Consider the following 13,275-nt stretch of genomic DNA (forward strand, 5'->3'; position numbering starts at 1 on the left):
GCTAGCATTTATTAATTCTAATACTAATGTCAGGGATAACTCAACATCTCAAGTGTGGAGATAAACGTGTGGTTTTAATTGTCATTATTGCTTGATTAACTGAGCAGGATATTAAGTGGCACAGGAGTATCAGCAGGGCAAAGGAGACTGCGCCCACGAGAAAAGCCTGGTCTCGCTACTGGCATGATACAGAATATGTCATAAGGGCGGTCAACACACTGGCACAGGGAAGCAGACGCTACACTGTCTGCAGACACACTGAGAAGAGTTAATGTCAGACATGGGGGAAGCAGAATGCCTCCGAATGATTCACAATGGGTGACACAGCCACGCAGGTGAACTGGCTGGCAACACTGCAAATGCTGCATTATAAATAGCTCTGGAGCTGTGTGGGTTGCTAGGAGACCAGTTCATTTATCTACCCTTTCTTAGAGTAGTGCAAAGAATAGCAGACAAATTAAGGTGGGCCCTGGGGAGTCCCCTCCACTTCAGAGAATTAGTCCCCCCCGCCCCCGTTAGATCTTTTCAGTCCAAAACACAGGCACGTGATGACTTTCACTCGCTCTGACATATTTACTTCAACAGCTGGGAAGTCACTTAAAAAAAATACAGGCATGAAGAGGTCAAATCCGACATGATAATAACTGTGTCTTTTTACCTGTTCATGGGGAAAACAGCCTAAAACCCAGCTATAGACACAAGTAGTTCTGAATATTATGAACACGCCTTGTGGGGAAAAGTACCTAAAGGTCTTTATTAACCTTACCGCACACTACAGTGTGATACGCAGTGTCCAGTTTGCTCAAGCTGGACGCACTGAGACCTGAGGGCAAAGCCCCGGGCTTGCTTTAATCCCACCGGGACTTTTCTTCTGGGGACGGGGTCTCACTTGTGTGGCCAGCCTGGGCTAGAACTTGCAGTCCTCCTGCCTCAGGCCCCCATATGCTGGGATTACCAATGGATGCCAGCACACACTACTTAAGTTCTGCGTTTGGCTGTCACAGGAGCTTTCTAACTGTGGGGGGTTCTGGAAGCTCCTTACCATATGGTTTCTCGTCTGTTACCTTCCCGGTAGAATCCAGCGTGTCCGTAGCTTTCCCCAGTTCTCCGATGGCGATATACCTCTAGGAAAGGAAATGACAAAAGGGTCCTGAGTAACACAGGACTGTTAGGCGTCCCTCCTAACGGAGAGAATTTTATGAACACGGCTAACCTGAGACAACGTGAAGGCAGGACACCGCACTGGGACCACTTCACTATTTGTTTCTGTTATGTGGGAAGCATCTGTGAGCCCAGAAATACTCCAAACACCGCACAGCAGCCGACCAGAGAAAGAAAAATAAAACCCCTTAAGATGGCTTTATGGTGTATATGTATACTTTTATTGCAAATTTCCAAAACCATTTTATACTGGGCACCCTGGTTTTTAAGGAAATTGCAAACGCAGTCAGCTCTCTGCATCATGAGTTCCACATACGCACTTTCAATCAACCATAGATCTGAAAGATCCTAAAAATATAAAGATCTATGCTAATTATGTGCAGACTTGTTATCCCCTAAATAGCCCAGTTTAAAAACTGCTTGCGCAGCGTTTCCTTTGTTGGCGGTGGCACGAGCTGCAAGTCCCGGGACAGTTAACGTGTAAGGGGAACAGCTGAGTTGTACACATCACATCGTGTTTTAGCAGGGGGTGAGGACTCTGCAGAGAGCAGGAACATGACACACCCACGTGGAAAGAGTGGCAGGACAGACCACAACACGGCATCCCAAGAGTGAGTCATTTTAGTGTCATGCAATTAGAGTGATTCCAAGTAGAATGACCTGCCACTTCTCCGTGACACACTAATACCTTTCTCAGTGACTCGTCCCTCGGGTAACACTAGGCTGGATCACCAGGTACACAGAAGCACCCTTACCCAGCAGTGTCTTCTCAACGAGAGGACTAATACTAAAGCTCTCTGAAGGAAACTGGCCTTAGAACTGATCATGATCCGTTGAGGATGTTTGTTGGTCCTCCTGGGATTGAGCCACCTTGGCTGAGGGCCGGCTATGTCTTCTCTTAAGCCACACATGTAGGATGCAGTCTTCCCTTCGCTCTGCTGGACCAATCCTGGTTTTGTTGTTGAGTTTGACATGGCATGCTATCGTTTCTTGGAGAAAACAATCTGCACTTGTGTGACTCTTACAGTGATGCCCCTCGAAGGTGTGATGCTGCACTGCACCCAGGACAGTGGGGGTCAGATGGCTCTGAGTTTTGCCATCCAGGGCTACACAGAGAGTTCCAGGCAGGCTACAATTAATGAGACCCTGTCTGGGGACAAAACCTCAAAGTATTTTATAGAAATGCACATTTATTAATGGTAAACTTGTGGTAGTAAAAGAACTCAAAAAGAAAGAAAGAAAATTAAAATTGTGACGTCCACAAATACGCAGAGACATGACAGCAGTTAGCCTTTGATGGAGTCACCTTCATATCCCGTCAGATTTCTTAGCTCAAATGCAACGCAGGAGAAAATTTCCCAATGTTTGAGTCATTGTTTTGGAAATTTCATTAGGACTGCAAAAAGAGGAGGGTGCTCACAGCCAACCACTGAACTGAGCACGGGGACCCCAACGAAGTTAGAGAAAGGACTGAAGGAGCTGAAAGGGTTTGCAACCCCATAGGAAGAAGAACATTATCAACCAACCAGACTCTCCAGAGCTCCCAGGGACTAAACCATCAACCAAAGAGCACACATGGAGGGACCCATGGCTCCTGCTGCATATGTAGCAGAGGTTGGCCTTGTTGCGCATCAATGGGAGAAGAGACCCATGGTCCTGGGAATGCTCAATGCCCCAGTGTAGGGGAATGCCAGGGCAGGGAGGGGGGAGTAGGTAGGTGGGGGAGAGGGGGATAGAGAGGAGCCAGAGGGGAAACTGGGAAAGGGGATAATGTTTGATCAGTTCCTCTTAACTCTTAGCTCTACACTCAGTCTCATCACCCAGGACACTCAGCTTTTCCCTTCAGCTAAGGGCAGGCAACCTTGAGTCAGCGTCCCTCGGGGAAGGCACAGAAGGATACGTAACAGGAGCAGAGACTCAGACTCTGAGGGAGGCAATTACAGCTCCGTCACAGATGGTGAAGTGCTTAAGCACATTTTAACTGCTCCAGAACCAGTTAATCTTAAAGTAGGGAAATGGTATGTGCCTCGTGAGAAGCAGTGAAGAATTTAAAACAACAATTTTGTTCCCAGTAAGCAATGAATAATAGTCACTATAACACAAAAACAGGATGGTTCAGAGTCAGCAGTGGTCAGAGTGATCCACATAGCTACAGTGAATTCTCAGGTGACACAGAGGCAGGCTAGGGAGATGGCTCAGTGCTTGCTACACCAGAACCCAGAACACACATAAAAAGGCAGGCATAGTGCTGCGTGTTTACAAAGCCAGTGCTTGGTAGACAGAAATAAATGGGTCCCTAGGGCTCCCTGGCACCCAGGCTAACCTAGTCAGCAAGCCCTGGTCCTAATAAGAGACCTTGTCTCAAAAACCATGGTGAGTGGCTCTTGAGGAAAGGCACCAAGGTTGACCTCTGCTTTCCATATGCATGCAGACCAGCGCACACTCTAGGTAGAGACGTGGGTGAGGGGTAATCCACTGTCTATACTTACAGGAAAATCTTGATCATGTGTTCTATACCATGTCTCTGAATGAATCTACAGTAGACTGCTACATAACATGGTTGAACTGGGTGCCTTATGCTTGCCCAAGTGTCCAGCATCCATTTTGGTCTCCAGATTCTGGGTGTCCTTGGAACAAGCCAAGTGAACGATCTCCATTTTCTTCTCCTCACTAAACATCAAAGACTTTTATTTCTCAAAGCTACACTGTTAATCTCCCCTGCCCCAGAGGTTTCAAACCCTCCCCTCCAAAAGATGGACAATAGCAGACGGTCAATATAAACTGTGAGACATTTAAACAAGCGAAGGGCCATCTCAAACCCAGATGCAGCCACAGTGCCTAAGGACCATGAAAGGACAAGATACTGTCCTCAGTGTGTGAAATTCCCAGACACAAATTGAACAGGTCACAGGGACTCTACACCTCTAGGAAGTTACTGTGAAGGGAGACAACTGTGCTGAGGGAACGGAGTGCTCTCAACGGCCCACCTTCCTGGGCTCTCCCACTGTGCTGCTCAGCACATGACCACCTGCGCATCCACTGTTTCCCGTGTTTCACAACCTGACCTGCACTTTTCCAAATCATAAACGGTTAGCAGGATTTTACAGGTTGTGCTGATGTTTCCCTACCAAATGGAAATGGCATCAGCTTGGCAAAGTTGAGAAACTTCTGCACAGACTTGAGGAGTCTCTGCATGTGCAAATCTCCACTCTGTCATAACATTAGATGTTCAGGCTACCGATGGCAACTCTCAGAGAACTCCTGGGCCTTACTTCCATCCTGCAACATGTGAGTTCTTTTTAGGGGACATGACATCTACACCAACAGTTCTACACCAACGGTTCCCAAACGTTTTGGTTTCAGAACCCTACATGTACTTAAGACTTACCTAAAAGCTGTGTGGTGGTTTGAGTGTGCCTAGCCCAGGGACTGGCACTATTTGGAAGTATACCCTGTTGGAGTACCTGTGGCCTTGTTGGAGTAAGTGTCCCTTGGAGGAAGTGTGGCCCTGTTGGAGAAGGTGTGCCACTGTGGGTGTGGGCTACAAGATCCACATCCTAGCTGCCTGGAAGCCGGCATTCTGCTAACAACCTTCAGAAGATGCAGAACTCTCAGCTCCTCCCACACCATGCCTGCCTGGATGCTGCCATTAACTGAGACACCTAACTCTTTAAATTAGGAATTATTTGTATGTTATGTGCATGAGTGTTTTGTGTGCATATATGTATGTGCACCATTTGAATGCTGGTGCCAGCAGAAGTCAGAGAAGGCGTTAGATCCCTGACCTGGAGTTACAGATGGTGGGAGCCACGATAGGGGTGCTGGGAACAGAACCCAGGTTCTCCACAGGATGAACAAATGTTCTTAATCACTGAGCCATTGCTCCAGTCCTTTTGATAAAATTTCAAAAAGTGTAAGTTTCACTACCTCCTGCAATTATTATTATTATTATTATTATTATTATTATTATTATTATTATTATTATTATTATTATTATCATTCACCACCATAGCCACCACAGTGCGCACCAGGCAGGAATTTTTTTTTGTGTGGTTTTGTGTCCTGAGATTGCAAAGGAAAAAAAGGTCAAATTATTAACATGGTTATGATCTCCAGGGAGCCTCTGAGGAGTGCTGTGAGCACACCTTGCAAACCGACTGTGTATCTTTATCTTACACTTGCGTCTAATGAGAATAAATCTTATGTTTGACTCAATTTTCGAGAAGCCATTTGGAAAAGCCATGCAGACAAAGCAAACCTCCAGCCAACCCCCAAAAAAGATACGGGAAAGAAACAGGACACAGAGCACACACAGCCTCCACAGAGCACCCCACAGTCCTCCGTGGGGTGTGAAGAGCTTCTCACTGGCCTACGCTGCTCACAGAACTGGGCCTGGGTTATTTATTCTCCAGGATGGGACCTGGGACCTCGGCTGTGTTCATGGATTTATGACAACACACTTTTACACAATGAAACCCTGAAAAAATCCATTCAAGTTTGTACTCTTTAGGACTTGGGATTTCTGGCTAAGATAATAACTTTGCGCTCTCTCTCTCTCTCTCTCTCTCTCTCTCTCTCTCTCTCTCTCTCTCTCTCGCCACCAGGGGGAAGGGACACTGGCAATCACACATTTGAAAATTAAGGGGATATGGAAAAGGGACAAACTGCACCAGCCTCTGAAGAAGACCGATGGATTGCTAAAATCTCCAGGGACTGGCCAACTGTCACCCGAGTACCATGACTGCTGAGCTCAAACACAGGCACTCTGGGAAACCTCTGCCCTCTGACCACATCCAGGGTGGGAAGCTGTAGCCGGCCAGCGATATTTGTTGTGAGACAGGCCGGCTTTTGCCTGAGAAACCGCCGTGCTCTGCCTCCTTGTAGATATGGGCTAGCCTCCTCTCTGCGCAGTGCAAATTAGATTCTCGTTCGCGTCACACGCCAACTCTTACATTCGCTCATCTGGCCTCTAAGACGTTATAAAATAGCCAACTTTAACCATCATTTAGAAAGCTTGTAAAGGCAGTTTTCCAGAACCTCATCAAAGACTCAGACTTCAAAGCCCATGTGCTACCCAGCTTTTGCTGACTTAACTGGTTCAAAGAGTTAACTTAGGGAGAGCGGGGAGACACTGACTTCCTTCCACACCACACGTAGCACACCACGCTTCCTTTCACACCACGAGTTACACACCAGACATCAACTCACTCTCCCAGAATAAATGTCTCTAAATTATATTTTATGCAGACCCATTTCTACATGGATCTCAAACTTTTTTTCTTTCTGAAACAGGGTCTCAAAGTGTAGCTCTAGCTGATACTTCTATGTAGAGCAGGCTGGTCTTGCTATCTACTGCCTCTTCGTCCTGAATAGAACGCTGGGAATAAATCATGCCTGGCTTGTGAACTGTTTTTAAGACCCCCACCTATCCATGTCCCAAATCCTTTACTGTATAAAATGTCTGTCTAAAGAAATAGCCTCATCCTCCTCTCCCTCCATCCCCCTCCTCCTTCTCTTCCCCTTCCTCCTTCTCCCTCCTCCTTCTCCTCCCCCTCCTCCCATTCTTGTTCCTTTTGTCTTAAGAAGAGCCTTTTCTTTCTGATGACTGCTGTTTTCTCTACAATGTTAGAAATTACAGGAATTTTTTAAAAGAAGAAAAATTAACTGTATTCAAGATTCCCACCAGAACTTGTTTGGATAAAATTGACTTCAGGTGTATACAGAACGTGCAGTTAGAGCAATCAATCAGGCCTGGAATTCAGAAGAGAAAGGATTTGATGACCCATGAAACACTTGGGAACAGTAACGTACGTGCTCTGAAGAACTGTCAGGAGAATCTACATTCGTTATTCACACAACCTCAACGGAATGGTGAGAAATGCAAGACTGGAGGAAGAGGCCTACAGGAAAGCCCAGCCAGGACCCCAGCGCGCAGGGCTGCCAGAAGAGATTGCAGGGAGAGAGCTGGGTGTCCCAGCAGTCTCTTCACAGACATCAGCAATAGACGGTCTTAAGATTTTAAGAGTTCCATGGTGGCACAACCTTTAATCGCAGCATTCAGGAAGCAGTGAGTTCCAGACCAGCCTGGTCTATACAGTGAGTTCTAGGCCAGCTGGGGCTATACAGTGAGTTCAAGATCAGCTGGGGCTATGCAGTGAGACTCTGCCTCTAACAAGCAAACCAAGTAATAAAATAAAATCCAGCACTCTGCCTGCTGATCAGAGTGACTGTATGGCAGAGCACCAAGCAGAGAAGAGTAGACATCTAATGATGTCCCAGGCTGTAAAAAGACATGCAGCCCAGCCTAACTCCAGGGACAGCAAACGCAATGATACACAGTAACATACATTAGAAGGAAATAATGTAACTATACCCTACACAAGTGTTTCAAGCAGTGTGTGACACAGATGAAAATCCATCTGTGCGTTTAACAAGTAGAGAAACGGTGAACAGCAGCTCAATCATTAAGTCTGGGTCAAGTCAGGAGGCTACCCTCACTGAAATCTTTTCCAGTAAACTTGAAACAAAATGTCAAACGTACACCAGGAACTATGTGTCATAGTCACATGGTGGTTAATGTCCCTGATCCCAGCAGTCAAGGAGTACTGGCAGGACAACCAAGGTTCCACAGGCTGTCCTGGACCAGCTGAGCATAGGCATCCACCTCTGCTTCCTCACTTATAGTGTGGCCAGGGCCTCTGCTCCGACCGCCATGCCTTCCCCACCATGGTGGACTGAACCCAGGAGCTGTGAGCCCAAAGAAACCCTTTCCTTACTTTCCTTATGCTTTATCACAGCAACAAAGTATCAGAACAGTGTCTACTAATAGTTACTTTCTAACAAAATGTAATCTTCAACACAAGTCAAAATAAATGACTTCATCCTTTTAACAAATGTTCAACATAAAATAATAGAAAGCAAGAGAACAGCCACACCTCAGTGCCTGACCCACAGGCCGTGAAACATGAAGCCAGGCTCCTGTGACGAGACCCACCTGGAGTGTTCTATCTCTATTACAGTCATGTGAGGATCCCTAATTCCTCTGTGTGGGACATCCAACATTTCTAGCTGAACACCAAAAATGGTTTGTACCAAATAAAACCTGAACCAGATGTGTTTATATCTTCAGTCATCATTTTTTCTGAAAATATGCCTGGAATTTACAAGTGAACTTGTTCAGTGTCATGGAGCACTGAGCACGCTTATGATTTTGTGGAGAGGGATGAATAGCAAATATTTCAGCAACCTTGACCAATCTTAGCTTAGGGGGACTGTTTGAACAAATTATTAATGTTAGTATGTCTTTTTGTTACAAAAGTGATCTGTTTATTGTAAAACTTTTAGAAAATAGTGAATATTGTAAAAAATAAAATAAATATAATCCTAATTCCCCTACTGAACAGCTATAATTTACATTTTGTGATTAAGAAACAAATCAACTGACAAAAACTTGTGTCAAAAAGATTGTAAACTCTGCATGATAATGTTTAAGAACAATGTATTAATCTACCTGAAAGCAATGATTTACATTTTAAACACATTTTTTTGCACATATGTGCAGGTTTATGTATATGGTGGGGTGGGGGTGCTAGCCTACAGAGGTAAACAACTTTTACATCTTTCTCATCAGTATTGCTTCTACCATGCTGAACGCCCCAAGTGGCCCCAGAGGTTTCCAACCTCCTCCTCTTCCTCCTCCTCCTCCTCCCTTCCCAACTGCCTAAAATATATACTTGGATTTATCAGGGTTACTTTCATAGACAAACAGCATCATTTATCATCTTAAAGGCATCCTACTGTCTTCTTCTGTGGTGCATGTGTGTGTGTGTGGGTGGGTGTATGTGGGGATGTGTGTGTGGTGTGTGAGTGGTGTGGTGTGTGCATGTGTGGAGGTGTATGTGGGGATGTGTGTGTGGTGTGGAGGTGTATGTGGGGATGTGTGTGGAGGTATATGCAGGTGTGGAGACAGAGACTGACACTGGACTATCTCCCATGAATGACTTCATTAGCTGTTTTAGGTTGGGTCTGTCACTGAGCCTGGAGCTCAGCTTTCTGCCTACACTGGTGACCAGCAAGCTCCCGGATCCTCCTGTCTACACCCCTCAACATGGGTCAAGGTCTGTGCCTGTCATCTTATGTTGAGTGCTGAGATCAGAATCATCTTCCCAGCAACCCTCAGTGCCTCCATTTTATGTTTGAGTACTTGGCCCTCAGTTGGTAGAACTGGGAGCCATTAGGCGGTGTGGCCTTGTTGGAAAAGGTGTGCCACTGGAGGTGGGCTCCTGCCATTCCCAGGATGCACCATGCCTCCTGCTTCTGGTTTGAGATGTGAGCTCTCAGCTGGGCCCCAACCACTTGTGGCCAGACCTTTGCTCCACCATAGAATCTAACCTGGGACGTTCGTCCAATTACACTGCTCTGTAAGTTGCCTTGGTTATGGTGGTTTGTCACAGTAACAAGAAAGCAAGAAAGTCACTGAGAAAAACATCGAAGAAGAAGAAATGCGTTCTCACAGTCTTACCTTGGACCCCGACAACATACTGGTTAACATTTTTGTTCCTCTTCCAATCCCAACCACTATGAAAGAAAAAAAATTATTTTGACAATGTATTCTGAAAATGAAGTTTCTCAAACATCTGCGTATCTTATTCATAATTTACTGGTCTATGTATCAAAAGGTTGTAAAGAACATACACTTAGCAGAATTCGGGGCCGCTATTAATCCAGTTAGATGATGTCAGACAGCTAAGAAATTCTGAATACAGAAAAAAAAGACTATCTTCCCATTCCCAAATATTAAACACAGCAAATGCCTCGACCCAGCCAATTCCGAAGATTCCGAGCAGTCTCAAAGGACGCACTGGGATTTTATGTGGGTACCATAAAAACATACATGGTACAATTAGCCATGTTCAAACGGGCTGATGAAACCCTGACAGGCTTCATCACTAAACAAAGCAAAAGCCATCATTGTAGCTAACGAAGCATTAAAGATGATTAGGAGCACGAAGTACACAATCAAGAGAGAACCACAAAGAGAAGCCCACAGCACAGCTAACCCCGACCAGCCAACCACAGCACCGCTCTAACCCAGGCCAGCCAACCACAGCACAGCTAACCCCGACCAGCCAACCACAGCACCGCTCTAACCCAGGCCAGCCAACCACAGCACAGCTAACCCCGACCAACCAACCACAGCACAGCTAACCCCGACCAGCCAACCACAGCACCGCTAACCCCAACCAGCCAACCACGGCACCGCCACTGCCATCTTCCTGTTTCATACATTACTTAATCATCCTTACCATAGCTCACCAGAGACAGACAGTAGAGTGGATTTAATCTTTTTTTTTTATATAAAAGCCTGGCCACTAGGCATCTACACCCCTGTCTTCCTTTGCCAGCTCAGACCACTTAGAAACTTTCTGACATCCTCACTGTGCACAATACAAAGTTCACAGCAAACCTGATTCCTAAGCCCCAGCTCCTTAATACTCAAAGCTTAACCTTCAGAATCTAGCTCAAGCCTCAGCTCACTCATAAAGTCTATCCCGAGTTCCCAGGACACCCACTGGGACGGATCCTCAATCTCGTTGAGAACTAAGATCAAAGGTCGTTTGCCATCAGTAGCTCTGAAGAGCTCGATATCCTTCAAATGGCAGCACTTGCTAATGCTGCTGACGAGGCAAAGACTTTGTATAACAGCAACAACGATTTGATGTCATTTGATCGCATGGAGATGAATCAATAGTTTTTGAGCGGCTACTGTATGTAGCCCTGAGAGGGCAACACAGAGCTGGAGCACTATTTCCTGACTTTGAAGCTTAAGTATTCTCAGGGGAAGCAAATGACAGACAGGGAGAAACCAAAGTGCTCAAAACTGCTGCCCCAATTAGTGGGTGAATACTGCTAAATCTCGTGTGATCATGATAGAATTTTCAACGTGAACAGAGGGAGGAGCCATCGGGAGAGGCCACGAGAGGAACACCCACAAGTCTGAGGCCAAAGGAGGCTTCATCCAGTGGCCCTGCAAATGGAGAGTTGGGGAGGACACACAGGAAGGAGAAAGTGTGCTCCAAAGGATCAAACTGCATGAGTTCTCGGGGCCAGAGTAGGGACAGTGCGTTCACCAACCTTACAAGCCAGCTGACACGTGATTTTTAACTCAGCTGCATGCTGCACTTGGGACGGTGGCTGGAGCCTAACTAGGTGATCCAGAATGATGAACTGTCAAGGAGACCCTTGAGAGTCAGCCATTGTGTGTTTGAGAAGAAACAAGGCCAAAGAGGTGGGGTGGTTAGTGGAAGTAGGAGCTGGAGAACGCTGGTCCGACAGTGGGACTAGAAACGGCTGGGATCCTGCCAAACAGCAGGTTTTTCATGAAGGGCTGGACACAGTCAAGGACTAGATTTTGCAGTTTTACTTAGCGGTGGCTCTCCCTGCCCCTTCCCAAGCTCTGAACTCTTTGAACACACAAAATCCTGTTCTGTACTTACTGTATGGGCCCAGAACCAAGTAAGACTTGGCCTGGCCATCCGAGTCGAAGCCAAACAGGGAGACAAATGTTACCAAAGTTAAGAGGGCAGCTTTCACACACAGAAGCAGAAGAGAGCATCAGTGAAAGCCACAAAAATCAGCATAGGAGACAAGAGAAACTGCAGTCACAGGAAAGGAGGTGCCTGGCCTGGGAAATGTGGCACACACGGTAGATAAAATAAGGGGTCTCCTCAAAATTACTGTTTTATTTTCCAAATTGTGTATGACTTAAAAAAAAAAAAAAAAAAAAAAAAAACCTTAAAAGAAAAGCCTAGGTCAGGCTCCACCAGGACACTAGTCTCTAGGTATAGGGTCTCTACATGGTGCCCACAGGACAGGCTTGTGCTGCTGCCCACAGCTTCCTACACTTGGAAGCTCTGGCTGGTGTTTATTTAAGACTCTAACACCCGGAGCTAGCGGTACCATCACACTTGGAGGAATTTCCTTAGTAACACAAAAGGAGTAACTGAAAGGTCCACAGAAGGGTGCTCCTAACTAGTCAGCCGTTTGAACAGAGCTCTGCTACTGACCTCTGTGGCCTCAGCTGAAGAACCAATCACACAATTGTATTTTTACTGTTACATAGATAAGAAAAAAAAATAATGTTTACAACATGTTTTCAGGGTTTTTAACAACTAACATGAGAAATATTTCTATTAAGTGTAAACCAGAGCAGGAAACTACAAAACAGAGCCCCGCTTTAGAACAGGCCCGGAGGGAGGAGGAGGCTCTGTGCCCGGGCACAGCTCTGTCTGCTCTTTCAGAGCACTAGGGTTCAGGTCCCAGCACACAAGACAGAGTATAACCAATCATAACTCTGATCTCCAGGGGATCCAACTCCCTCCTCTGGCATCACCCAGAGACACAAAATAAAGGCAGAAAATAAGAGTGAACAGAAATAAGAAGAAACACAGCAAACATAATTAAGAATGATCGCTTGATAGCAATCATAAATAATTATCAGCTTTGTTTTCGATACTTCTGTAACTTTTCACTGTGCTTTTATAACCTGTAAAGTTAAACAGATCTAGTTAAAGTGATAAGTAGAAACTTAGTTTCCATCTTAAGGGACTGATGGTAAGAGAGCGGGTTAGCTTCCTATGGCTGCTGTAACAAACTGCCCTCGTGGTTTAAAGACCCCTCCATCCCTGCATACAGGTCTCAGGTCAGAAGGCTAAAGCAGGCTACGATGGACTATGGCGGTGACTCCAGATCAATTTTAAAAGAACTGCAGGGACTGGCTGTGCTCCTTCTGCAGTCCTGGGGGAAAGGCTCAGCTAAGCATATCCCCAAGCTCATGACTTGCCTTTTCCAGCTCCCAGGGGCTGCACACATTCTTAGCTTGTGGTCCCTTTCACCTTCAAAGCCAGCGACCACATCCCTGCAGACTTGTGTCCTGGCTTTCTTGTGTCTCTGCTACTTCTAAGGATGCTCACTGGGCTAACCCAGAAACTCCAGGTTATTAAGTCATCGGCTCAGCAACCCTAGCGACCCCCTTGTGACATAGCCTAGCATGCTCAGGGGTTTAGAGATGGCGATGATGTAACTCCAGGGAACCGCTCTTGCCTCCCGACATCT

The 13,275-nt window shown here is 46.0% G+C and overlaps 1 protein-coding gene across 1 annotated transcript in view; it reads right to left on the minus strand.

Moving 5' to 3' along the window:
• The window catches only part of TRUB1 (TruB pseudouridine synthase family member 1), a gene marked incomplete at its 5' end in the record, with an annotated part of 36,520 nt that overhangs the window by 14,682 nt on the left and 8,563 nt on the right, over positions 1–13,275 (minus strand). The window contains 2 exons of the mRNA XM_080912594.1: positions 1,043–1,124; positions 9,683–9,738. Coding sequence (XP_080768720.1) covers positions 1,043–1,124; positions 9,683–9,738 — 138 coding nt within the window. The remainder of the gene's footprint in view (positions 1–1,042; positions 1,125–9,682; positions 9,739–13,275) is intronic.

This window comes from Micromys minutus, assembly GCF_963924665.1.
Source record: "Micromys minutus genome assembly, chromosome: 2".
Taxonomy (NCBI): Eukaryota; Metazoa; Chordata; class Mammalia; order Rodentia; family Muridae; genus Micromys; species Micromys minutus.